Source organism: Chroicocephalus ridibundus, chromosome 3, assembly GCF_963924245.1.
Source record: "Chroicocephalus ridibundus chromosome 3, bChrRid1.1, whole genome shotgun sequence".
Classification (NCBI taxonomy): domain Eukaryota; kingdom Metazoa; phylum Chordata; class Aves; order Charadriiformes; family Laridae; genus Chroicocephalus; species Chroicocephalus ridibundus.
The window spans coordinates 15,190,363-15,218,310 of NC_086286.1; the positions used below are offsets into that span (position 1 = coordinate 15,190,363).

Here is a 27,948-nt window from a genome sequence, read left to right on the forward strand (position 1 = left end):
TAGTTTGAAATACAACTTTATTTTTTTAATCAATATGCAATCTACAAAATGTTATTACAAGATTATCAGCATGATCTGTTTATACTTAGACTGACAAAAGACCCAAATAAAATTATATTTTCCATTAAGAATAACAGAACTGCTTCAGAGTTATCAAAATTATAGCTAAGAACTACTAACTGCAGCAGTTAATTACTGTGTTTAGTCAACAAAAAGACAAATAAATGTAAAATAGGGTGTGGACACCAATACTGCAGCTAAGAAGTCCATCAAGTAAAAGAAATGCAACTAAAAGGAACACATGAAAACATGTTTTCAGGTGTACTTTTGGACAATTAATACGTAATTTGGGGGAAAAAAAGCAAGGAGCGTAAGGATGACAGCGGCTTGGCATCATGTTCAATGGAGTGCACCATCATCCTCATTTCTCGAGAGCTGCTTCATAGGGGCAGCCGGATCATCGTTCCCCATCACTGCAAAGCTTCAGCTTTGACACCCCAATAACACCTCTTTTTCCTCTCTTTTGTGCTCTTTTCTGGTTAGAATAAGCAAGCATTTCAAGTTCCTTACTTACTAGCATCAAGAATCTTCTAGAGTGTTTTTTTTTCCTGCCTATTATCACTTTTCCTTTCTTCTTCTTTTTTTGCCTTTCCTTTATTCTTAGAGACTTTGATGCAGATCCCATTTTGTCAGTTAAAAGGCTTCCATTGACTTCAATGGGTGTTTGAATCCAAAATTACATCAAGTACCATTTACCTACAGTAATACAAGTAGCATGAGAAAGATGAATGCAAAGATAAAGTTTGTCGGCTTCAGCAAATACACCACTTTGTAAATAAGGCAAACACACCGTGAAAATAGGTGTTCTCATTGATTTCTGTTTAAAATACAAAACATCCCAAACCCTGCTGGTCCTTTGTGAAGGAAACATAGATAATATCTAAGTACTGCCCTGTAGTAAATGTTGGCGAAGTGTCAGCATCTTAAGTGACCCAAACAAACAGTTGGAAGCATTTCAGTGACTGCAGGCTTTAGCTGTGGGCAAGAAGAGATCAGATACGCGTGAAACCTGGTTCCTCACCCGATGCCAATGTACATCATGGGTTATTTAAAGCTCCAGTCCTCCTGCTAGCCGGACAATGAGCATCACAACAGCTTACAGCAAGTGTTCCTTGCCTCCATTCCCCTCCCAAAATACGGTTAGACTACTTACAGCCCAGATTTCTAAAGAATCAAAACCAGTGTGTTTACTCACTATCGCCTCCTGTAGCCTTCACAGGAAATGTTAGCAAACGAGTCTTAAACATTGAGAATATTTGTTCAGTAGGTTATACTCAAAAGGACATCAGACAATGCCAAAGAAATATTACAATGCGGAAGTCACAGTGTTTCTGCTTTGGCATGTTGCAACAGAGGTTAGAATTTGATGGGGGGGGACGAAGTCAGACAACCCAAACTTTCTTTCATTAAACTGCAGCCTGTTTTTAAATATTCTGCCAGCAAAGCATACAACCATCAGTCTGAGACTGAAGAGGGTAATTATTCAGCCTTAGGCTGCACTAATTGTCAGGTTTAAACTGAAAGCCATGCATTGAACAGAGTAACTTTCTTTCAGTGTGGCAATATTTCTGTGGAGTGAATTGCCTGTGATCCTGATCCAATTCCGATTAAAGTTAATAGCAAGTCTTGCAGCCCTCAGATGGAAATCCAAGAGTCTGCGACACAGATAAAGCTGTAGCTTGACCTTTCTACGCTAACGAGTTCAGTAAGGCTGAATGATCATTTGCACCATACCAGATAAAATACAGGCTCACTAGCAGGGAAGACAACTTGTAATGTGGCTGTTCATCACTTAGGCCATTCAAAACAATAAGGGGCACACGCTACGTGGGCATCTTAAACACATACCAAGATACAGCAGACACCTGGGAGGAGAAAAGCAGCCCTTGCTCCTGCAGGACCTGTAACACCAGCAGGTACCAAATACCCAGGAAACAAGTGCTGCGAATGATGATCCTAAGGCAAAAGAGTCCCAGAACAGCCTAGTTGTCCCCTTAAAAACAGAAAAATAGGGGCCAGCTGGGCAAGACAGGCTGTGGACAATAACCACTGCTAACAGATTTACTGAATTAACGTCAGTCAAAACAAGTCAGCCTCAGCCAAAGGTTAGTGCAGGTATCTGCAACACGTATTTTGCTTCCTCTACCTTACCAACCAAAGAGGTTAATAGGTTTCGTAGCTCTCGCATAACAATGGGCTTCAGCGACTTGCAGAGCTCTGACATGATGCGAAGTATAAATGCTTTGCCCTAGCGTACACTGTGCCCCTTAGTTCAGCTGAGAAGTACATAAACCAAAATTAAATATGAATAAAACAAACCAAACATGACTTGAAGGTGCTAATGGCTTCTCAAGTCAAAACACGGATGGAGGATGCGACAGCTGAGACATATATGGATCACTAACTACACTCAAATGCTTGCTTAGATTTATAATAATATAATCTTGCTAATAAAAAGGGATATATAGTGAATCCAAAATACCGTAATGGTCTATCTGGGGCTTTGGCAATGCAATACCCATAAAAAACCTGCCCTCAGGACTTCCTAGAGAATCTGTTACCCATTTCATTCTCAGCTTCCAAATGGGGGAAAAGTTTATTGTGATGAACTAGGTTCATATTGTGGCCTTCTGTTTCCTCAGACTGGTAATTTTCTCAGTGCATATCCCACATACTTCTACTTTTGGGGAATAACATTTATCTGTACTTTTACACAGTGTTCACATAAACAGTTACAAGCTGTGACAAAATATAAAGTGAGACTTTGTGCATTACTATATTTCTGTTCTCCACTAATTTGACTGTGAAGTAAGGATAATTTTAGGAAAACTATAGCCAAAAAAAAAAAAAAAAAAGTATCAGGAGCACTTTTTTAATTTATCAGATTTTTTCAGAGCTGGAATTACAGCCTGCAGAAAATGACAAAGGGGATAATGGCCGAGGGGAAGCATTAAAACCTTTCCCTAAATGCCAATAATTTGTTGAAAACACCGTTAACGCATTGATACGGGATTATTAGCTCAAGCTGCCTGCTGAAGCGTCACAGCTTCACTTCTCTCGCGATGGTCCATTCCTGCATTGTTTCCCCAGAGAAAACGCCCTTAGAGCCAGTAGCATGAGAACATGTCCCTTCCCATGCATGGAAAGACTCCCTTAAAAGTTACCCAAAGAAAACAGCTCCTGCAGTTTCCAATCCACCATCTGGAACTTGCATCCCAAAGGAGACCCAGAGCAAACGGTAGCAACCAGCCCTTTCTTCAGTTTGTGGGGAAAACCCTCTGCTGGTGTAAATTCTCAAAGCTTCATCAAATGAAATGGGCCTGGACTGATTTACGCTTGCTGAGGATCTGCCCCTTGTCTCACTTGCTGCAGTAGTGAGTAAGATTTTTCTAATGCTGGCACAGAAATTTCAATCACATCTGCCATATGGTTTTTTTTTGCCCAAGAGATTACTTTGAATGAACCTATAAAGTGCTGGGGAGGAAATGCGCGCAGCCACAGAAAAATGAAGGATGTTATTGCAGAGGAACTTTTCCCATTTTACCAATGAAATCACCCAGTTTCCAACTCATTAATCGAGGCTCTTGTCAAGAATAATATTACAACTTGTTCTGTTCACATATATCGAGGGGAGCAGAAACATGGGGGACTTCAGTTTTCAAACACCACTAAAAAATGTTATTGGCCCTGCTGGACCTTACACAGATGCTGGTCTGCACAAAAGCACTCTGGCAGTTTTTATTGCTGAATATTATATATCCAAGTGACATGAACTCTTTGAGTAGTGCCATTAGGTTTCAATATAGAGTATGAGATCATTCCCAACTCATAGATACGCAACAGGAAAATAATATATTACAATCAGTCAATTAAGTGCTCACATCCTGCAGCTCTTTACGAGGAGACCTTACTCATACCAGTATTCCCATGACAGGAAGTTTACTTGAACGCAGGCCAGTCAAACCAGCACTGATTTGCAGAATCAAACCCAAAAGCACTATAAAAAGAAAAAAATTCAATGACCGTGTTTATCCTAAACTAGGTCACTGCGCTTCTTCTAACAATAGAATTTCCTATGTAAATTGATTCCTACTGATATCCTGTGACGGTGCCTCCTGTCCTCTTTTACTGCATTAGGCAGTTGCCAGCCTTATCTGGATCTTCTCCATCAAGCCTAATCCACTTCTTTTCAATTTCAACCTGTAGTTAGAAAACAAAAAAAGCCAGGTAGAATTAGCAAACAGTTGGGCACTGAGCGTGAACTGCAGCAATGGCATGAATAAAAGCTTTGACTCAGAATCAAAACATTTCCAGACCCAATACATTTCAAAACCACTGCTCCCAAAAATAGCTCAACTGAGGAAAAACAATGCTGCATTTGCAGTTCTGTTTTTCAGCATCATCTTTGATCAGACAAGGAATTATTTTTTAATGATTCTTTTGCTAACAGTCATTACCACAAGTGCATGCAAGATACGTTTAGAATACAAAGCACATTTGCCTTGGAAATACTGTATGGGCGAGTAGGGAGGAAGAAGAGGAAGAAAAGCCCTAAAAATACCTGGCAATTGTAAAAAGCTTTCTGAACCACGTGCTTCTGGGGCTGCAGATCGCTCTCTATGCCCAGTGACTTGACTTCTGTTCCTGAGGCACAGGTATCATGAACGACGAACTGGACCGTAGCAAATGGATACCAGTCAGACGGGATTTCCTGGTCTGATCCGAGTTCCAGTTTGTAAGACAGGCTGTGTGGATGATCTGAACCTTGCGAAAGGAAAAAAAAAAACCAAACCACACCATCAGCTAATTATCTTTTTTTTTGTTTACAATGCAAGGGTAATCTGCTAGCAAGAAAGCACAGCTCTATCTTCTTAATGCAGAGCTGTTGCGATGGTACAAGATTATTCTGTCCGCGATCGTTTGCTACTTGGGCAGAAGGTGGCCCCTTACTCATTTTTCATCTGCTTCAGCACACTTTCCACAATCATGGCAGTTTTACAAATTAATTGGCACAAGATTTACCAGATCCTTCTAGCTTCTGATTGAGAGAAGAGTATTACAGCTTAGGGATTGGTTGCTAAATTCAGAATATTATGGAAAAATCTCAGTTTTCCCTTAAAAATAAATTTCTTACTCTTGTAGAAAAATAAAAACTGGAAGGCTCCAGCTTAGCCAAGGCAGAAGTGCCCTGTGTCCAACAGCCACGCTTTCCAGAGCTCTCCACTGTAGGAATTTTACTGGAGTGTTTATTTCTTGTGTAACATCATTTATTACGGTATGTCTATGGCAGGAAGATAAAGACGCTGCTCATAGTCCTGCTCAAACAAGATATATCCCAGCTGCCAGGCGAAGGGTACCTGCACTCCCTTTCCAGCTTGGTTTGTTATGGGAAAAGAACATACCCCATTTCTTCCAAACAAAAGTATTACTAAAGTAAATGTCATGTTATAAAGAGAGTCATGAAGGACTGCCTATGTAGTGCAGCATATTCTAAATTACTTTCATCCAGCCTTAGATCCTAGGGATCACTTGCTTTAGCGCTTCTTATACGTGGCGATGGTAAGGGAAAGCATTTCTTCTCCTCCTGGCACACAGGAACACCAGGGTGAAAAGCCTGCTTTCCAAAGAAACTGAGGTCAACAGGCTCACTATGTGTGTGACAGCAGTATAATATAATATAATGAAATGAATCCTTTATATTGCAGCTGCCTCTCCAAATTCTTCAGGGCAGAAAGTAGTAATTCTGCGTTTCTCCTCCTCTCCAGCATTTTAAGCATCAGCATAGACAACTAACTACCATTTGGCTGCAGGCAGGAAAAAAAAAAAAAAGGCAGAGAAAGGATTAGCTGTATTTTGTCAAAGGCAAGCCTGGCAGCGTATATTTGGTTTTCACCCATTACACTGAACAGCATCTCAAAGTTCAGGCAAAAATGTTGCGTTCTTTACATACTGGGTTTCTCCAATGGCAGGAATCAACTTCTATCAGAATGAAGGAAATACTGAAAATGGAGTTAACAGACACTGAGCTTTATCCATCCCATGGGAGAAATCGCTATTAACACTCCACATCCACAGGCTCACAGGCTTTTCGTAAGGCAAAGATAAATAAAAAAGGTGCATCTCCATTGCTTCTGTGAGCCTTGGGCTGGCTGCATCCTCTGCTCCGTGCTGCAGGTTTGCCTGCCCAAGCCAGTTAGGATTTTAGGAGATAATTTACATTTGAGCAGTTCGATGGGCAGAGTTCTGTCACGCACTTCTCCTACTTCACCAGAACAAAGTCTAATTCAATAAACCATCCTCCAGATTTCATTCCAAGTCCGGCACAAAGTCAATGGAGTCCCCAAAAATCAAGGCTTAAAAAGCATAAAATTCATGCTTGTCTTAACCATGCTCACTAAAACATTTAATGCTTTGTTTTCCTTTTGGCTAATTATACAACTAGTATAATTAATAATTCCCTCCCTTACTGTTACCCTCAACAGCACAGTTAAAACTTGACTGCCTGGAAGAAAAGGTGAGGGAAACGGAGAAAGGAATAGGAAGCGTCCTTTGGATTATCAGCCCTTAGACTTCATATGGGGAGGTCTCCAACTCTTTTTCTCCCCTCTTCTATTTTCCATGTTTAATAACTACAACAATAATCGGTAGCTTAAAGAGCTGTTTGCCGATGGCAGGTGTTCCTCTCTCTGTTCAATTGACCCCAAAGGCACACACACAGATACACAGCAGCATTTACAGCCACCACTTTGGACAAGGGGTATGTCACTGGACAACTGGAGTCCTTCACCATCTGGAGTGTGTAGGTGGCTGATTTCCAAGCATCCCTTGCAGGCTTGCTTCCAGCAGTACATGGCACTCCATCCTTATCCTAAATGCTGCTTCTTTACATAACTGCTTGTAATGTTCAAAGAAAACCTGAACTGGATTTCAGAGAAAAATGCTATATACACACCAACTAGAGTCCTGCACCATGGAAGAGTATCAGCCCCTGGCCACGAAGTCTCCCAGGCGTCTTTAAAGAATCGCGTATCACAGTGGAAGGCCAGCAACCGCTCCGCATGAAGAACTAGCTGCTTCTTTCTACCAAAGCACGGCTCTAACACATGCTCATAAGGAACTGGTTACAGAAACTGTAGAAGAACTCATGAACTCATCAACTGGAACTCATGAAAGCGCAGGCAGATCCATAAAAGGGACTGGTAGGGATCACTGCAACTAATATGTAGGTCCTGAGTTTGGGGAATGAAGCTCCCCTAAATACACCCAGTACAATAGCAGCTTTAAGGTGAGTGGGGAGAGGTAGGTGCCCAACAATGGCAATCACCACATCCAGCACAGAGGGATGGAAAACAAACTGAGCAGGACAGGCTGGAGAGATCAGATGGAAAAACCTCACCCCTCCTTGCAGACTTTGCTGCCCACCTACCATACCCGTCACGCACAACGCTTTACAACCCACGCACACTTAAAAAATTACAAACAGCACCCAAACTATGGCCCAAGACCAAAAGCAGCAGCTTTTGTCACCTCCTTTTTATGTAATAGCCTACCATGTAGTTCGCTTGTGCACGAATCAGACTCAGGGTCACCCAGGCAGCTGCACGGTGAGGCAGGTACAGGGGTGCAGTGGGAGGCAGTGACCGCAATTTGTGCGAAATCAGTGCTACTGGCATGTCTCGCACCTCAAAGCACACTATAGGACAGAGTCCTTCAAGTCACTAAAGCACAAAGATACACAGTTTGCAAGCCCGTAAATGTCTTATTCAAGGGAGTGCAATGCCAGGGGCACACGGCGTATGGCAAAAGTCTTAGGACAATAATACAATACACAGAGACAGGTAAAACTGTAGCATTAGGGACTTTATTACTGAAATAGAGGAGGGAACAAAGTCAGAAACAAGTATTACAACCACCTGCCAGCTCCTTGAGAAGGAAGATGGAGGAAGACTAAATGAGTGTGAGGAGATGGCGCTTCGTCACTGACGTACATAGTGACAGGCAGATCTGTATACCTCTGTGACGTGGGCCTTGTCCATGATCTGCTGCTGGTCATCTCTTGCTGTGTCCAAGCCCATTTCTCCTGTACTAACACTCTCTTGGTCCACGGTTCCTCTTCCAGACTGCCTGGACATGGCAGAACGATTCCCCTGTCGGAGTGAGCCTCTCCATCCCTGAACCTGCCATCATCCCAGCAACAGCTGTGGTGACAGCAACACCAGTGGTGGAGACCAGAAACAGCACCCCATTCCAGAGCAAAACTGAGACGTCATCCCATCTGTGGTACCACAACCCACCCAAGCTGTGCTCCTCTTGGCTCTCAGGACCTGCTCCACTCTCCAGTGGTGGTGCTGGGATGCAGCCTGGCAACACACTTACTTGACCTCTCTAGGTGACCCTGCTCTGGCAGGGGGGTTGGACTAGATGATCTCCAGAGGTGCCTTCCAACCCTACGATTCTGTGATTCTGTGACCTGGTCTTTGTGCTGTTTGTTGGGGTGGGATGTTCAGAGTGCACAATGTCAGCAACAAGTGAAGGGTCCTTCATAGCAGCAGTTGGCACACTAAGACAGCACTTCGTGCCCTGGCCAGTAAAGCAGTGAGCTCTGCCTCTGGGACTACGGTTGACCAAGGATCTGAGGAGAAAAGGTTTATCCAAGAGCAGTAGCTTCTTGTTTGGAGTCCATTTGTGGCAGTAGGAAAAGGGTGTAGATCTAAGGGCTTTTGGAGATCCAATCCAGCACCTTCTGTCATAGGAGGGAGATCTATGGAGAAACAAGCAGCAACAGGAATTGTGTGGAAAATGATTTTGTCTTCTGAGAAAGGGAATCCAGAAATAACCACTGCTTGGAATTTTTCTGGACAAGTATCTGATGGTAAATGTTGGATGGTAGATGTCCACTTAAGCCCAGGAATAAATAGACTGTTCCTCTTGACTTGCTGCTAAACGGTCCTGTGTTAGACATGCCACAGTTGTGGTTCAGTACCATATAGCACTTAAAAAAAAAAATCTCTGGGTTTATATTCCAGCTAGCCCACACACTGAGGTGGTCTCAGCGTTGCGATCCGATAAGTTCTGGGGTCCTTTTTTTCCTCTAGGAGGTAATCTGCAAAGACAGAGATGATAGTTTTGGGATCTGGGTAACATTACTGCTCTGGGTCCCCTCTGGAGCAGCCTCCACTGGACTTGTTTGCCTGCTCTCAAAACACAGGGTTCCCCGCAGCCCATCCTTCTCCTGTACCAACATCAATGTCAGAAGGAGGTTACTCACCACTTCCCTTGCGGAGAAGTTCCTCTGCCCACTGCTGGGCTATGGTAGGAGCGCGGAGCAACTTTTTCCCATTGGCTGTCAGACAACAAAGGGATCAACCAACACGTAAGAAGACAATAAGCAGTGCCTTAGTTTTCACCTAAAATTGGCCAGTCCTTGTCATCTCTGCTCCGTGAAACTGTTGTTTCCCAGGCTTGGTATTACACTGGAGTTAGAAGAAGAAAGAGAGGCTGCATGTACAAAATCCTTTTGCAAAAAACCCCTGTAATGCTGAATTACAAGATGCCGGCCAGAAAAGAGAAAAGGTAGCAATGTGGAAAGTCAAACTGGATGAAGCAGGCATGCTGTAAGTCTGTACAGTTGCCCAGTGGAAGCTAAGATGACATATTCAGATGTGAGCCCAGCCATCCAAAATGTGGCCCATCAGGCATCGTGGAGACATGACCATCTGGCCTGACGGAATCGAATCACTCCTGAATTAATTCCCCAGTTAATTTGTGGAGATTACTGAGCTTTTACTAGATAACTCAGGAGACAGAAGCCCCGGGGTTTAGGCATCTTGGCAACTTGTTAAGACTTTTGTGAATTCAGAGACCTAAGTCTTTCCTGTTTTACATCTGAAAATTTGGCTCTTAATTCCTAAAAATGTTCCAAATTCTTGCTCTCTTTCTCTGAAGAATAACAACAAAAAAGCCAAAACAAAGAAACAAATCAGTAGAAGTATGAAACTAGATTCAAACTGTCATTTAGCATCATATAGCACTTCACAATCTAACTTTGCTGCATTTACTCACACTATTTATCCCTTTTTCACCTGTACGAGTAGCAGCCAAGCAACCTTGATCTGAGAAAGGTTCGTGAAGCCAAGCAATCTAAGCCAAAGAAATGTGCTCGTTATTTTAGTTAAGTAGCAATTCTTTTTTTGGCAAAATAGGTCCAGTTCTGGAAGTCTTTTGAAAATGAAAACATCAGCGATTACTAAGAAGGGATTTACATTAGGATTGTTAGAAGTTCATAACTCCTGCAGCTACGTCTAAATGGGTGCATTTATCCAACCTTCCGGGAGAAATGAACAGGAAATAGGGGAATGGGAAGGTGCCACTGCCAAGGAGCAGTTTGCAACGGTGCTGGTGCCAGGAGGCGGCTGGGCAGGGATGGAGCCCACCTAACAAAGTCGTGGCTTGGAGTTTCCACCTAGGCAGTTTATAAAGCAAAAAAGCGGCAGCTGACGGTTGCTGGGAGCCACATCACCTCCCACACGTGAGCCCATGCTCAGATGCCAAAGGCTGCCAGCAGCCACCGGCTCCCCTGGCTCCACTTCTCTGTGTTACTTAATCACTGCTTCCTCAGTGTGGCTCCAGGAAGCAGGAGAAAAGGAGAACTAATCAATGTGAAGAACTGTTGCTTTATACAACAGCCCAAGGATGGAGGTCTCCTCGCAGGAAATACCACAGGGCGCAAACTGACTCAGCAAGAGATTAGAGCACTGTTTCAAAGCGTAGTCTCTCCCCAGCTCCCTGGGTGATACAGGTCATACAGGTTCTCCAGCGCAAAGACTGGCCCCAGTGCCGGCCTGAAATCATAAAATGTTCTACGTTTCCTTATACGATGCCCCGATTTCACAAATGTAGACTCAATCTGCAGAAATTTCATTGGATCAACCCTTCAAAGTCTACAACTTTTTCACCTTTTTTTTTTTTTTTTTTTTAAATAATGTTAACACTCGGGCTCCAAACTCTCCATTTATCTCTCCATTTATATCTTGGAATAAGCATAGGCAACTTTTAAAAATCTGGGGTATGTCACAGCTCACACAGACTTCGCTTGGCCAGCACTCTTCTAATGAAGCACTTTAGTGGGACCCAGTGGATACTCACATATTTCGATGTCTATAAACAGAGTCACAATATAACTGCAGGCAATCTTTCCCTTTCTTCTTTTTTTGAAGAAGCCTTGGACAAAGGCTTTTTGAAAGCAAAAGCCTCGGCGTATTTTTCTCCCTGCAGTAAACGTATTATGAAAGTTTACATATTTCTATTAGTTTGACTGCCTCCAGATTTTTGGCACGCCTTGGGACAACTCTATTTTTAAACTCTTAACTGCACGCAGAAAACTTGATAGAGATGTTTAAAATTTGACCAGGCAGTATTACTACCAAAATGGTTTTTTCAAACGCATGAATGTTTCAAGGATACAAACGATTTTGCAGATCTCAGCCAGAGGAACTATTCAAATGTCAAAAGTTTAAGCTACTGGCAGAAAATAATATAAAGCTGTAGAATGCCACAAAAAACAGTTCTCACTTTCAGATAATATAAATCTGAAGTTAATTGTGCACATCAAATCTTAAAGTGAATGAAATGCAGGGAATTAAAGACTTTGGAAGACTTCTAATCTTTAAAATTGCCTGGCTGGATTGCTGACTTGATTTTGCAGAAGCAAACCTACATTAAATAGCAAAGAATATTAAAAGCTACCCGAACAGTCAGTCCCGTAATCCTTGGCAAAACACACAGGTCACAGCAGCACGGTGCAAATCCTTGAAGCCTGGAGTGCAAGACACCCAAATCTACAGATTTTGAAGACCTGAAGAATCTTCTTCTGCCCACTGGTCCCCCTGCATCTCTCCATCAACTCCTCTGCCCTCCCTGTCCATTTTCTGGTCTCCCCAACCCCTCCCTTATCTTCCCCCTCGCTGTCCCCGTTTCTCTCCCCCCACCATTAATTCCCCCTTGTGTTATTCCGTCTGCTGATGCTGCGTCTCCTCTGCCCTCCCGCTGCCCATGGCCTGGCAGCCACCGGCATCCTCTCCAAGGAGAGCCTGAGATACCCAGGTAAGAAGCAGCATGGAAAAGGGAGGGCTCAGCCAACTCGGGAGGAACCATATGGCATTAGCCACAGGTCCAGGCCGACCACAGCTTCTCCCCAAGCAAAAGAAGGGGAAAACGGAGATGGCGTTAACACGACATCATTTCTGAATCTGACCACAGCGACGTTTGTGCTGTTCCTCCCGTGGTGCGCATCAGTAGAAGACGAAAGGCACAGTCGCTCGAGGTTTGAGTGACCTCATTGCCTAAGTAAAACCGGATCTGCACGCAAAAGGCACCAGTATTTCCACGCAGCATCATTAGTAAAAATACTAGCTCTCCTCTGCCAGCAGCCCTGCAATAATTTATACCCTCAGAACTGCCACATTCGCATATTGATGCGGGATGCTTCCAAAGGCTCTTTTAATACCAAAACCAATCTAGTTCATATATAGACTCGGGTAATATTCCCTTTTCATTTCATTTCAATTGCCTTAGTTTTTCTGTTGATCTGTTACTTCTGTCACTGAAAAAACAATCAGAAGTATTCAAATACCAAACTGTAAAAAAAAAAAAAAAATCATAAATACCTAAACAACAGATGAGATCAAATATAATTCACAATTAGATAGAAATAATAAAAAAATATCCTCAGGAGTTTTTTTGCCTTTCTTCTTGTTTTTAATAGTTCTGAGTGAGAACTCTCGCCTGCAGCCACATCTAGCTGTCAAAACATGAGAGTGGATATGTCAACTTAGTACTAGCACACCTGAAACAGGGACTTAAGAAACTTGTATCTTTTCTGGACATTTTAAAGAGGTAGTTAGTCCAGTCAGTTAGGATGCTACAAGGCTAGGCCAGTCCATTTGTTAATACTACACACTTATCCCCTTCTTAAAAGTACAGATTTTACAGGTATTTTAGGCAAAATGCTTTAACAGATGCCCTTGTCTTACACAGATCCCCAAAGCCTCAAGAACACATAACGCATATCCAAGGAAAGGTTCAAGTGCCTTCACTCTACAGAACTTGAAGGAGAATAATATATTCCTCATGAATTTTTATGCCTTTAGGAAGGTACTATATAGGGCTATCAATCTCATAACTTGACTAAAACCTGGAATTTTAAAAGCATATATTTATTTTCTTTAAACCCCCAAATCACATTTTCTCCATTAAATTAAGGTAAATTAACTATTTTACTTAGCGGGAAATCAACAACTCCCACGTGCAGGACTATAAACTTAGCTGGTTTTATTGCTGCACGTTTTTAGTGAGGTACCACCACCGGGGAGGAGAAATAAAGTGGGAGGCATTATTTGTCAGTGCAGTTATTGCCATGAACACGCAATCTCAATACACCAACCCATAAAGGAGGTAACAGACAGCAGCCTTTGCAAAAGCACGCTCAACTCGCTACTGCAAGTTTGACCACAATACCTTCTGGTTATGTATCATACCTACCATTTCTTAAAGGATGCTAGAAAGCCAAGACGCAACAGTTACAACACCACTTTTTCTATTAACTGCGTGACATTGGGTGGGCAAATCATTTCACCTACTGGTGTTTGCTTCCCATCCCACCATTGCTTAGATGGAATACGCAAAGCATAAACCCTTCCCTCTTTCTTACTGTAGATCTGAGGTTTACTCAGAATGAGGAGATCCACTTCCATGATACTGCACCCTTACAATTACTGACAACAATACATCCGCCTCCATCCAGTAAGTTAGGAAAGTCTGCCTTAGAAAAAAAAAAAAAAAGGCTATATTCTCCTTTTCCCAAAAGGTTACTCCAGCTTCTACCAATACCACCGCACAGATAAAAACCCAAACTATGGAAGCTGATGGAGGTACACAAGCATAAAACCAGTGAAGACATGCACCCAAGCCCATCGTTTTATAGCACAAATTATTTACTTGAGTTCTTATCTGGAAGCCTGTCTATCTTCCACACAACAGCCCTGTAGGCACTCTCGTATTTTGCTGTTCCAACCGAGACTTGTATTACAGGATCAGACTCAACCTCGTGTAAAGAGCCAAGGCACGCTCTCCTATTCATTTTTGCTTTTAGGGACTTCTGCCTTTGGAGGTTCATGGTCCAAAGTGCTTTGACCCACTGCGTGGGAACGGGAAAGCGTATCATAACATTTTCACAGTATTTCACAGTGGGTAAACGCGTTGGGATTGGAGCAGTTGAAGACATGTTTATAAAAGCCTGAAGTTCAACGTACGCCCCCTGAACCACTACTGCAGCCTTCACAGAGAAGGGAAGGTCTTGCCCATTGTACTGTGTCCTGAAACGCATCAGTTCCAGCCTACAGCCATCCAGGGGCGTAAACTTAATAATTCGCGATTGCTCAAATTCCTGCGCTTTGACACAGTTATGGAAATGGCAATCGAGAATATCGATCCATTTCTTCTCCTCCTCCTTCTCGAAGTAACGCTCGTCCCTCTTCTGGAGCTCCAGGTCATTCAGGGTAAGAAAGCAGTCGGCACTTCCATTCACAAAACACAAGCAGTAAACGTGGGTGATGACGGCACTTTCTACGAGTTTTCCTTCAGCCTTAGTGACTTTGCCCCAAAAGTTATCCACTATTTCCAGAGCCATTTCTTGCTCTTCATAATTCCTCTTTTGTCTAGAAACAGTAGGAAGTTTCATAAGCTCTTCCTCAACTGTTACGAGGAAATCGGTGAAGTCGTTATAATCTGTGGTGCCCAGTTTTAACATCTGCTCAACCTCTGGCTCATGGATCACTTCTACTTTGGGATGATACCTCCTTTTCTCTGTGTAAGACACACACTCGATCTTCACAGTATGGATTTTTCCTGAGACATTATAGCTCTCTAATTTGGGTTCAGACAGCTTACAGTGTGGCTGCAGCTGGAATTCCTTGAAAGGTTTCTCCAGGCCCTTTTCATAATACATCTGCAATACCCCTCCGGCTAGGACGCTAAGGTAAATAGGGCCCCATTGCCGAGACGACATCATGTTCTTCTTTTCGGGAATCCTCAGCATGAACGGCCACCCGTCTGCTTTCCGGCTCCTGAAGAGGCTGCGTGGGACAGCAGGGGAGAGTGTGTGCCACGTGTGGGCGATGGAGACGGGCGGGCTTCCTGCGGCGTCGCAGCTACCAGCTTGCAGGTGTTCAAGCCTCTCGCAGATGTAGCTGAAGGAGCCCTGGTTAAGGCTTTTCTGATCGTGGCAAGTTTCTTTGTCTTTAGGATGACAGATGCTCCTGTCAAGGGCTTTGTCCTTCCTGTGCGTGCTAACGGTAGCTGGTGACGTGCTGAGTGAGCATCCTTCCTTCCAAAAGGGACTGGAAAAAGCACAGTCGTTCTGGAAGTACGGGAAGCGCCCCGGTGCCGACGACAACTCTCCTAACTCCTCACAGCTTCCTGGCAGATTAGGGCTTCCTTCATCTGGTGATTTGGAGAGTGAAGTCTTAACCGCATGGTCATTAGGCGAGGTGTTCAATGGAAGGCTGCTCGGTTTCTGTGAGGTTAGGGATGAGCAAATCCCGGGTGACGGAAGAAGGTTAACGTTTGATGGCCATTCAGGGATGGGATAAAGGACGTGAATTCCAGGCTTTGGGATGCACGGACTTCCCGGGTAGTCTCTGGTAGGTGTAGTGAGTGGAGAGTTGCTGGGGGGTCCAGGACTTAGGTAGAAGTCGACTACAGGAGACGAGAGTGGAGTGCTGCCTGTAGAAGATGACCTACTTGAAGACTCATGCACACTAGACAGGTTGAGTTTAAGGCCATTTGCTTTACAACTACTCTGATTATCAACCGATTTCTGAGGCGACTGGAAGAGCGGCTCATCATCAAAGGTGACCCAATTTGCTGGATTTGTGGAGCACATCTTGTCGGAGGAACTTGAGGCACTTGCACACGTATCACCCACAAACCATCTACGAAGAAACAACAGACATGAGCAGAAATAAATTCTCTTGAAAGACTAAACAAACCCAACCCTTATAAAAATCAAACCACAGAAAGCTCAAAATGTGCCTGCAGTTCACAAATCCAGTGTACTTTGTGTTTGATGCGTATAATCTGAGACAGTTGTGTAGGAACAGATGAACTACCCACAAATCCCTGCTGCTCTCCCAGGTTGGGGATTGAAGGGATACTTATGGGCTGTTCAGAGCATCCGATGTATGCAGCCTCTAGATCAGAGAGAGCAGTCCTGCCTGCATCACGCTTTCTGCTATACAGCTTATGCATAGCTTGGAATATGGGCAGATATTTTCCATGTTAGGCACCTTCTCCAGTGGATCTCATCATGACGTTTCCCCTCCTTCCCCCCATTAAACAAAAGAGCATTTTACTAAGAATGGTGCGGCTGTTTCCAAAACCAAAACTAATTAGGAGGGTGACAGGGGATTTCTTTTTGTTGTTGATGGAAAGATGTAGCAACTCAGTGCTGATGGTGAAGGTACACATACTACAGCCATCAGGGCAAAACCAGCCCACCAAGATAACACGTGCAACGAGTAGCCCGTTCCTGAGGTCTCTCCAAGGCAGAAGTTCTCCTCCTGCGATGGACACAGGCAACAGGGCAGTTGTGTGAGCATCCCCAGGTGAGAGGCAGCAGGGAGCGTGTTGTGGCCACCAGAACTGGCCTGCGACTCATCACCCGCTCCATGCCGCTATGTGAGGTGCCCCCTGCCAGGCGCAGGATGCGCAGATTGGTCCCAGACGCTTTCCAGACCTGGGCAGGAATCGCTTCACGTCCGTTCCTTCAACCCCAACTTACGCTTTTAGAGACCAGACATGTTAGAGGGGGGTGGAAAAACATTAGACTTACAAACGAGAAAGTTAGCCCTAAGGATGAGCGATGCATCCCTGTTGAAGGGTAGACTACAAGCATCCACCAGAGATACAACACTGGTGAAACACAAGTCAAGGGGCCAAGTAACAACACACGCATCTGCTGAGCACTGAATTGGCTGGCGGCCTGGAAAAAGTACAGGTCTTTAAATCAATTTATAAACTACACTTCATCAGACAAAGTATCTTTGCTAAAGGGCTCGGCTAGATGTCCTCGGAGCAGGACCGCAACCAGTAAATAATTAATCTTGCCTTCATGGTCTTAAATCATGCACTGAAATGTAAATGCTCACTGTATCCTTATATATGTCATCCCCGAAGTTTTTCCTCCCCACTGCTCCTGACTGACGAAGGAACGAGCAATAAATTGCTAATGACTGAGGAGGAATCGGGCACAATGAAGCACCACAGGGCACATATAAACATCATTTGTTTGATAAAAAGTTATTCTGGTTATGTCAGAACGTATTCGCGTTTGCCTGAAAGCACAAGGAAGGCAGAGTTCATATAGACAAAACCACCTGCGCATACATTGCTCCAGAATTGCAGTTAGATAACGATGACTTAAAGCTATTCCCCTTCATGCCCAGACAGTCATAGTTAGGCCACTTATTAATTGCACGGCACTACAGCATATAATCGCTTAACCACAAAAGCCAGCCTTTATCTGTAGCGTTTAGAGAACAGTTCGTTTCTAGAGATGCCAAAGTTCAGATGAGTGAAATCTTACGCTGTGAGTCGTTGTTTTTACCATTTCCCCATTATTTCTTGGCCAGTTTATAGCCTTTAAGAAAGTACCATAAACCGTGGCACAGCCCGCTTGCTCCGCTGCCGAGCAAACAGGAGCTCGCAATGGAGAAGGACTCTGGTCCTTCATTATTTTTTGAACTCTTGACCTTTTTGTTCATTAAAAATATTCGCACTATGCTAGTTATTTTATAAGCACCCTCCTCTCCACTTAGAGAGAGAGAAAAGGAGCAAACAACTCACAAATGACTGTCATAGCTCCGACACACGCAACTACCAGTGTAGCCTTCACCCACACAATCGCTTCATCAGAATAAAGTGTAGCAATGGAAAGAAAAATCACAGCTATTTGGTTTCTGACTTGGTCATCATTTTTTCCTCCCGTTCCACACCCTTCCCCTCCTTTTCCCCTGGTTGCCGGCACTGCTCCTTCAGCAGTATATATTGATTATTTCTAGATCAGGAAGTTTCGAAGTTTTCAGACCTTGCTTCATCTTAACAAGCCTTGTTTGTTAATGCTGGCTTACGAGATGCTAACTCAGGGCATGGCTTTTTTCTCCAACAGCCAGGACTGTGGGGCATGCTGGTAAACGGAGGGCATGAGGAAGGAACCTCAAAGGCTGCCATTAAAAACTCCTCCGGCATTTACAGGAGATAAGGGACCGCCAGCGAGAGCAAAAACCCCTCCGAGCGCGGGGAGAGGACGCCTGTCTCTGCGGAGGGGCTGCGGGGACGCTGCAGGGACACGGCGTGGAGCTCGTCGGAAACGATGGCGCGTTCGGCCGCCGGATGAGGCGCAGCTACTCAATAGGACCACAGACACGCTGACGGGGCAAAGCACAAAACACCGAGATGTGCCAGTGAAAAAGGAAACATAAAATGGCAATGTAAGTAAATAGAAATGTTCTTTGCAGTAAAGAACACATTCTGCAGCCTGTTTCCCTTTCTCATTAGAAATGAAGTTTTTCAGTATCTTTTATAATTTCCAGATGTTGATTTTTTTTCCCCCCAATGCCTGTTGCTATTCACTTTTTAAAATGTGATGTTACAGATTATTCGGCAGGTTTTTTTTCTATTACAGAACAAAGACGTTTGAAATTCACCTGCCAGATATTTAACTTCAGCCAATAAATGCCTATGAAGAAAAGCACTTTTGCAGATGGAGTTCTCATCTGCAGTTACAATACCTTTCACGTACCTGTCAGAGGCTGTAGCTTTCACCTTTCATTACTTTTCCAGGAATGTGTTTTTCTCCAAAAACCGATGCTGATGTTAACAAAAAGACACGTGCAAGAAGTGTTGAAATAGATAACGGTTCCCCGACTGGTCCCCAAAACTGACTACTAGGAACAGAGGAAAGAAATCCAAATGGATCTTTAAAAGCTGTTTGTCATGCTAATAAAAGGAAATGCACCCTCTGGCGTGCTATGGGCAGCACCATTCATCTTGGATTTAAAAAAAAAACAAACACAACAAACATTTACAGCCTCATGCTACTTTATGTAGCTTGTTCTCTGATGCTTTTACATCTGCACAACACAATAAATTAATCTTTTCTCTCAAGTTATTTTTTGTTCTAAAAAGCACTCCAAATTCCTTCTTAAGAATTAGGACATTCTTCCTCGAAATGGCAGTAAACTCGGGCTCTGGGGTAGATGTGTTTTGACTTCAAAAAGCTCCCATGAGACCCAAGTAAACATAACCCAAATGTCTTGGGTAAGAGGAAAATGATCCAAGATGCCATTGATCTCCATTACCACATATGTTATGCGGCCCATAACATTTAAATTACAAGCACGTGTGGTATCTCGTTCAGATATGCGACAGGAAATACCATTTTTAGAATATTGAAACTGCAAACGAAAAAGCTGGCTGAAATAACAGCTGATCCTAAACGCATCAATTCCCGTGAACCCAAAGGCTGCGGCTCATCTCAGTTCATCCTCCTCCCTCTGAAAACCATCTTCCCATTTATCAGGTTAACTCAGTCCCTCAGCATTTAATGAACGGTAGTTGCGGCTTAATTTCTTCATTTTAATACCTCGAGGATGTAAGGAAGAGAAATCCGATCCTATTATTGAGAGATTTTTATGGGCTGTAGCTATTACTGGGCCCTTTGTTGCTTTGAAAATCCCAGATCAAATCTGCAGCGAAAATACTGCTCCACTTCTGTGCCTTCCTGGGGGGTGCTGTTACCTCTTCCTAGGGCCCGACAGCGAGAACAACTTCCTTACTCGCTCCCAGGTGCGATTCCAGGCTTTGGTGCTTTTAATCCGGGTACGGCGTGGTCCTCAGCTAGCCGGGGGCGCTGACTGCTCATCGTCCAGCACCGTTGCCCCCGCCGCCCCGGGGGAGCGCCCTTCCATCGCCGCCTCCACGGCAGGGAAGCAGCAGCATCCCAGCCAGCGCAGTCCGTCAGCGAACCCCCTCAGCACCTCACTCCCAGGGTCTTCCCTGACGTCTGGCACCAGCTAAAACCCTCAAGCGCATCCCCGCGGATTTTAAACACTGAAGTCCTTATTTTTAAATGTTGGAGGAGCATGAGGTCAGCTAACGGGGAACGGCAGGGAAACACCAGCCTTCTGCAAAGCATAAAGCCAGAAAATGCAGTGTTTAACAGACAGTACTCACATTCCAAAGAACGCAGGAAAGCGTAATTTTATAAATACATTCCTTATTGCCTCTCTAGCTCCAGAGGCCACCGTGGCTTCAAAACCATTAAGCTATACATCCTCTAAATAAATTCTGTCTGTAACACCTCAGCACATATCTTACGCGTGCCACTTGCACGGTGGGGTCCTACTGGGCAAACGTCAACCTCGCAAATTGTTTTGAGCCCCAAAAAAGAAGCAGATTCACCTAGACACAGCGTGAAAACGCAGTCAACTAATCCCTTCGAAATAAGCCGAGCTCTTCGCGCGAGCTACTCTGTTTGTGGATAACGCCTGGACCTTATATTTCCACCCTTTCAGAACAGCCCTGGACCCCATGCGCTACCACACTTCCATTATATTTCCAGGAACGACGTTGTCCCTTGCACATAGGCTATGTAGAAATTTAACGCCAAACTCTGCATACTGTGCGTGCTGTGGTGAAGCTGTCCCATAGCGATACCGTATGAGTTCTTACCGTTTCTCGTACAAATACGTAGACAGTTCTTCAAGCATTTTGCCATAAAGTGTAATAGTCTCGCAGGAAAGTACAAATTCTCTGCAGTTTAAGCAATAAAGCACATATGGTATATAAAATACCCTAAACGTTCATAAGCCCTTGTGATATCCAAGTAAAATATGGCAGATTTATCTCTGTATTTTACTGCCATATTCTTTGTATCACCGCTTTATTACTTAACTATTCAAAAAAACTTGAAGCATACCTTCTACGTAAAATACTGCCTGATTTATGTTGATTTGCCTCAAATTTTATTTTGAGACTACATATGGCTGCACTTTTAGTTAACTCTGCTCTACCTCCCCTAGACACACACACAAAAAAACCCCGAGTTCTCCAACCCATACCTCTGAAATAAACATAAGCAAAAGGCACAACTGACGGGAAATAGGAATTTCTTGGCTTTCACTCGTATTTGGGACATATACATGGATTAAGTCTCCCACTGCATTACTCATTTCATTACTTTTCGAAAATAAGGAACTGGTGTGACAGTCAAAAATATACACCGACTTCAAAGTGTAATGCGAACTTCTATTTACATTGCTGGCTCTCCGGGGCACAGGCACAGCTGGGAGAAGTTCAGAGCTCGCAGCTAATCTGTTTAATTTGGAATTCCTTACTCTTGGCCCCGAGAGCTGGAGGAATTAAAGCAGCTTTCAGCTTTTGACAGCGCGCACGTCCCCAGAGCAAAGGCAGGCGTAACCCGTGCAAACGCCTCTCGCCATGACTTGCTTCTGCCTTGAGCCAAAGGGGAGTTCACAAATACGGTGGTTGGTACTTGCACGCACAAGCATGACAAAATTAACGTTTTTAAGGGCATCAACACAACCGCATCACGGTTGTGACGCAGAGACAACGCTTACTTTCCTCGCTGGGGGAAAGGATACGGCCAAGGCCGAAACAGCCTCTAGCAGGCTGAGGACGGTGTCACACAGTTTGGGATGTGTGCGGGGACTCACCACAAGGGCAAATAGCGACGGCCACAGCACCGGTGCTCTCTGCGCGCCGGGAGAGCATCCAGCGCTCGGGAGGGATGCTACGCAGAGGCGCCTAACGAAGGAGGCCTGAAGAAACGCCAGCTCCTCTGCTTCTCGGGGTCACTTCTCGTGCTTTAAGGGCTGTAGTGGGTATGAGATTCACACGGGACGGAAAACCTACGGGAAGGTCTCAGAAGAAAATAAAAGAAAAGCAGCAGTGCTGCCAGATTCCCATCTCTAATAACTATTCTAGCCTGCTGGGATGCAGTTGAGGTGGGTCTTCCTCAAAGAAGTAGCTCCTCTTCGTGCTCACAACAGAACGAGGTTAGATGGTGAGGACCTTCTAGTTTACATGAAAATTTGGCATGGCTATTCAAAACAAATCCCATCCTTGACATGGAATAGTCTCCCAAACCTTGCTGCTATGCACTGTAAATAAACTCCTTTTCATGTCTAGATCCATGCTAGGAGACCTTCCCTAACACTCAGATGTGAAGTCACTTCAAAGCTGCCTCAAAAAGACAACAGAACAGCATGCATGACCGGTCTTGTATGTAACGCCATCGGCTTCAACCGACCTCCCCGGATACTGTAAGCCCCAATTCCCACACCCTCCCTCGCCCCACTCCAGCGGTTGCACCACCACGGGTGAGTCAGTCCAGCTTGCTCCTTCAGTGTTTTCTTAATTGGGAATAGAAATGAAGGCAGGAAAGCCTAGCGACAACGTTTTACTGGAAGTGCCCATAGGATTTTACAGGGACACGTCAAAGATGCTTTCTACAGGAACTGAGAGGTTTTCATAAATCACTGCAACACAGTAAACCTGGGATCTGCACCGCCATTCCTCGCCAGGCTTTTCTGCAGAGTTTATTACCATGAACGTAACTTTCAGAACGGGATAAAATAAACTAAATAGAATAAACTAAAATAAATTAAAGTAAAATAGAAATCTAATTTAAGTGTCATTGGGAAAGGTTACCAGAATGGAGACCTGAAGCCACTCTTTGAAGTCACTCGAGAGTTTCTCCATCAGTGCACGCAGCCAAGCCCTGAGCTGCCAAAAAACATAGTAGTCCTCTTCCCCTAAAGGCCACCTCACACACCTGAAGGGAACTGTAAAGTTACTTGCAGCAATTCCTATACTGCTTGCTGTGACTGAGCCAGTACGCAGACACATTACAAAACACGTGAATCAATGAATGCGAGAGCACGGAAAGGTCAATCAAAAGCCAGTCTCCTCCGTTCAAGGATGATGAGTACTTTCTAACATAAAAAAGTTTTGAGGAGATGCAATCACATCTTGCATCACACCACCAATTCTGGATAATTCCAGTACACAAGAAAGTCCCAGAAACAGGTTACACTTATAACCTGCTATTTTTTTCTTAAATGTAACCAAAGTGTCAAAAAAGGCATTTATCTGTGGTATATCATCACATCTAACCACAAGAATAGCCAACACCAGTACTCAACACAAGTCTAAGCATCTTTCTTGGGTCCATCAGTTCTACCTTCTCTGCCAGTTCCCCCAGAAAAGACTCAGATTTCCAAGTCCCATCTCGGATGTCCATCATTTTCCTGTTCACGGGGTGGATTTCCCACCTCAGAAGGTGACAGACTGTGCTAGGTCTAAGTAATGTACGTCTGGTAGCACGTGTTTCTGTTTGGAGTCCATGTTGATGACTGAGAAGGCCGGATGGGGTGTACTCATGCTCATGCCCCATTTGCTGGCAACAGGGGATGGTCAGAAAAAACCTCAAGAGGACACAATCTGCTACCACAGTCAGTAGGAGCATTTTTACTAACTCAAACGAGAACAGGGTTAAACCCTAAGGACCACAAAATGGTTCTCTATGTTGTGCCAACCACCTTTAACAGGAGAACACTCTCTTTTCCTAGAAGAAATAATAAAAAGCCTGACCAAATCAATATTAACTACTCAGTGTTTTTATTGTCCTCCTTCCTGGATATGACAGTGCCTTCTGAGACACATCACCTGTGGGCAAGATGTGACTGCAAGGTGTGAGGGTGGTGAGGCACTGGAATACGTTGCCCAGGGAAGCTGAGGCTGCCCCATCCCTGGAGGTGTTCAAGGCCAGGCTGGATGGGGCTTTGAGCAGCCTGGTCTGGTGGGAGGTGTCCCTGCCCACAGCAGGGGGGTGGGAACTAGACGATCTTTAAGGTCCCTTCCAACCCAAACCATTCTATGGTCTTCTCGACACAAAAGAGTTACTTGTAGCTGTGGATTGGGAAATTTTTATGTTAGAACGTGCCCCTTGCAAGCCTGTGATCCTTAAACGTTTTGTAGCTGGAGAATGGCTTTTGACTGACTACTCCGTGCCGCTGCACTTAATTTCTTCCTATTATCTGGTTAGACAAGATATGTGAATCATTTTTAGTTCACTTCACTGTGCGTATGCGTATTTTTTGCGTGTATACAACACACCTCTGCCCAGGGCCTTTCTTCTTCCTGCAAATGAATCCCCCCCAATTAGTAGAGGGACGGGGAAGAGGCGGAGGCTGCCGGGCTGCGGGGAGCATTGCCGCTGCACCCCTGAAAGGTGCTTCTGTTCCCGCTCCATTGAGTTGACTCAGCCAGTCCTGCGTTACCCTCTCTGGATCGCACTCCTCTTCGGCATCACCATAGTGACTGCATAACTTACACCCCGCAGGCAGACTGCGCAGAGCCAATGGACAGCTGCAGAAGAGCCTCACGTAAACTGTTTATGGACACTAGCTGACATTTTACCGTGCAGGAGGTTTGGGTGGTTTTTTTTCTTAATAAAAAAAAAAAAAAAAAAAAGGCCAACAAACTCACAGCACAGTCCTCTGGCCTGGAAGAGAGAGGAAAATAGCTCTGTTTTTATTTAGAGTCATTCTGCAGGTCACTAAGTCAATGGAATGTTACTGCATCTACTGAAGCAATTTTTGACTGTGTTTAGGAAACATGTTATTATTAGGAAGGCACAAACATCCCACAAAAGTGCTCTGGTCAGGGCAGCACTGCAGAGGGTTCTGGCAAGGAGTTTAACATCCCAAACCCCTCCTTCTCCCCTCCCTCTGAGCAGAGATTTATAATACACTACCAAGCAGCAGAAACGCTGTTACGGGTGGCTGTCCCACTTCTGTAAAATCAACAGCCTGGGTTTTTTTAGGATTTAAGCAGCCCTCTGGATGAAAAAAAAAAAAAAAAAAAAAAAGAAAAAAAAAAAAAAGGCCGGAATGCTTTGGCACACAGATCACACATCAAAATATTAAACTGGTCAAGGTCAGAAAGACATTTAAACCTGGTCTTCTGCTGGTGTTTGCAGTGTCCAAGGGAAGCAATGGATGAAACGCCACGAAGAATACACGACACAAAAGTATACTTCAAAAACTCTTGCCACTAATCCCAGCAGTTAATAATAAAAAGTAGGGAAGCTGACAGAAATACTATATTTATCATATTCACTGAACAATACTCTTTTTTTTTTTTTTTAATTTTATTTTTGTTTCAGAGTCAGTTTTTGTATCTGCGTTTAAAACTACATCATGCTATAGCGCCCAACAAACAAGTGCTAGCACCCTCCTGGAGACTAACCCACGAGGTAAGACTTGCACAGGACGCCCGAACATGACAAGTTCCGCCTGGCCGCTATTAGTAACGTTTTCTGACAGACCAACTCTCTCCTCAACTGCGGGATACTCCCTTTCCCCCTGCCTTAAAGCCTTACGAGAATACCAGCACTAATGAGAAGGAGGGTCACAACTGAATCCTTCTTTTGTCTATTTGTAGAGGGGTATTTTTAATCGCAACTGATGACAGGTCACGCCAGAAAGTATAATTCATAACACAGTCACCCAAAAGAGCCTCATTTGGGTTCCTCTCCAAAAGCTTTTTAAAGTAGATGTGTGGGCAGCCTGGCTTTCTGAAGCAAAAGACTTCAGCTCGCATTTATACCAGTCAAAAACATAAGACGAGGAGTGGTGGACTAGAGGAATCTTGTTTACCAAAACATGAAGTAAAATACTGTCCGTGACAGTGCATCTCTATCCGTGTACTTGGGTGCATTTCATGTTGGAGTTAACGTTCACACACAGATTAGTTTAAAAATTGACATTAATTTGCTATTCAGAGATCTGGATTTGAGCAGAAGTATCAACAAGCTGGGCCATTAAACTTATAAATCCCGAGAAGTTTTGAAGTGATAGAAAATAATATTCACTATATGTGCAAAAGGAGACAGGGAGGAGGAGAATAATCAAACCTGGGCACGAAACACGGATCTCATACCTGCCTTCGGGCAGAACTTCCCAGGGGTTTACAACTCCAACATCAGTTAAGTGTTAATTTCCAGCCACGCTCCCCGCTGTACAAACTACTTCTGTGCTCAGCTACAGCGATTTAGAGAGCGCGGTGCTGAGCTCCCCTCTGCTCACGCATACACTCAAGAAAGCGGCCAAACCTGCCTCCTAACGCTTCCTCGCTGCAGGTGAGCTTTCAGGGCACTAAAGCAGGCAGCTCAACGTTTTGTCTTCAGCCGCCTCTTCTTCTTCTTCCCTTACAGACTGCAGAAGAGCCTCGGCCTCCAGCCAGGGCAAAGGGAGTTAACAGCAAAGTGAACGGTTCATATTTGAGAGCCTCAGGCTCCAAAACTTCTGTTCCCCCTCCTCCCCAGACAGTCATTAGCACTCTCCCGAAATAAAGCTAAATCCTGTTTGCAGAGAAACCAGCGAGGGTTTCTAGGAGGCTCCACCTCAGAGAAAATACATCCCTATTGGGGAAGCAACTTTCACTGGGCTCCCATAAAATACCTCAGTCAGCGTTTTCCCCAGCACATTTCAGAAGTTCTCTTATTTGCCAGAAGTAGCAGAACACCTACATCTTTTAAAAAAAAAAAACAACAAAAAACTTACTGAAAATCACTCCTTCAGTGAGTGCTTATTTAAAACCAGGAAGTGAAAACTTTTGACGCTCTTTCTCACCTACAATACGCTCTAAAAGACACCCTCAGAGTTTGCACTGAGGGTATATATGGTAAGTGCAGTCTAATCACTTCAGCCCTGTGAGGCACGTCCTTCTACACCCGCTCCCCTTGTTTTCCCGCAGCCCTGCGCCCCGCTGGATGTACGGCGGGGATTTCTGCAGCAATGCCTGCAGACACCACGAGCCTACGTGCACAGTTTAACATCACCAGCTGAACCGCTAGAAAATATGAGAAAGGCTCCAGGAATTCATTTCGCTTCAAGGATTAAATAAAAAAAAAAATAAAAAAAAACCCAACCAAACTTCTCGCTCGCCCCAGTCTCCTCCCCAACGTGGCAAAAGCCATGGGAACTCGATCCTGGGGGATGCTCGTCACCCAAACCCCACCGATTTCCGCAGCGGTTCAAAGCTCCGGACACCCCAAGCAAAGCCATCCCCTTTTCACCACTTGTACTTTAAAATAAAATTAAAAAAAAAAAAAAAGACGAAGAAGGAAAAAAGAAGAGAAAGAGAGGGAAGAAAGAGACAAAAAAAGAGAAAAGGAGAAAGAGCAAAAAGAGAAAAAAAGAGGAAAAAAAGAAAGAAAAAGAGAGGAAAGAGGAGAGGAAAAGGAGACAAAAAAGAGCAAAGGGAAAAAAAGAGAAAAACAAAGAAAGAGGGAGAAAAAAGAGAAAAACAAAGAGAGAAAAAAAGAGAAAAAGAAAGAGAAAAAAGAGAAAAAAGAAACTTTTTCTTTTTTTTTTTTTTTAAAATCCTGTTCTTAAACCAAAACAAAGCAGCCCCATCCACCGGCCCGTTTCACGCCCCGAGTTCTGTCTGCGCCTCAACTCCTGGGAAAATTCCACTTTTGGACAGAGCACACACACCCCCACCCCCCCCCGCCAGCTCCGCGCCCCGGGGTCCCGCTCCGCCGCTCCCGTCCCGTCCCCGCGGCAGCCTCAGAACCCACCGGCCGCCGCCCGGGCCGTCTCCGCCGCCGCCGGTCACCGCCTCGCCGCCGCCATGGGGGACCGCCCGCCGACGGCAGCGGCAGCAGCGGCCACCGGCCGGGCAGGGCGGGGGGGGGGGGGGGACGGGGGACGGCGGGGTTTAGCCCCACCCCGAGGCCCCGCC

At 44.5% G+C, this 27,948-nt stretch overlaps 1 protein-coding gene across 4 annotated transcripts; it reads right to left on the bottom strand.

Annotated features, from left to right (window-relative positions):
* Positions 1-49: 49 nt before the first annotated feature.
* STON1 (stonin 1) lies at positions 50-27,891 on the bottom strand. 4 transcript variants are annotated; one of them, XR_010070174.1, is made up of 5 exons: positions 27,785-27,891; positions 14,056-16,049; positions 9,329-9,533; positions 8,073-9,163; positions 4,629-4,824 (listed from the first exon to the last, which is right to left on the bottom strand). XR_010070174.1 is itself a non-coding variant. In XM_063328098.1 (4 exons), exons 2-4 carry the CDS (start codon positions 15,998-16,000, stop codon positions 4,186-4,188), a joined length of 2,223 nt encoding a protein of 740 aa, XP_063184168.1. In that variant the 5' UTR covers positions 16,001-16,049; positions 27,785-27,891; the 3' UTR covers positions 50-4,185. The 4 variants fall into 4 exon arrangements, 3 of the variants coding, with proteins under 3 accessions (XP_063184168.1, XP_063184169.1, XP_063184171.1); XM_063328098.1 differs by lacking the exons at positions 8,073-9,163; positions 9,329-9,533 and adding an exon at positions 50-4,260 and having other exon boundaries at positions 4,622-4,824; XM_063328099.1 differs by lacking the exons at positions 8,073-9,163; positions 9,329-9,533; positions 27,785-27,891 and adding exons at positions 50-4,260; positions 26,664-26,680 and having other exon boundaries at positions 4,622-4,824.
* Between the last annotated feature and the right edge of the window lie 57 nt (positions 27,892-27,948).

Bases quoted from the DNA above. Each gene is read 5' to 3' on its own strand.
- STON1 (XM_063328098.1), bottom strand. From the start codon at position 16,000: ATGTGCTCCACAAATCCAGCAAATTGGGTCACCTTTGATGATGAGCCG. The intron at 4,825-14,055 runs GTAAATAATTTG...TCCTTTCGCAAG, and splicing joins GCTTCCAGATAAGAACTCAA to GTTCAGATCATCCACACAGC. The intron at 4,261-4,621 runs GTATTTTTAGGG...TTCTAACTACAG, and splicing joins AAGCTTTTTACAATTGCCAG to GTTGAAATTGAAAAGAAGTG.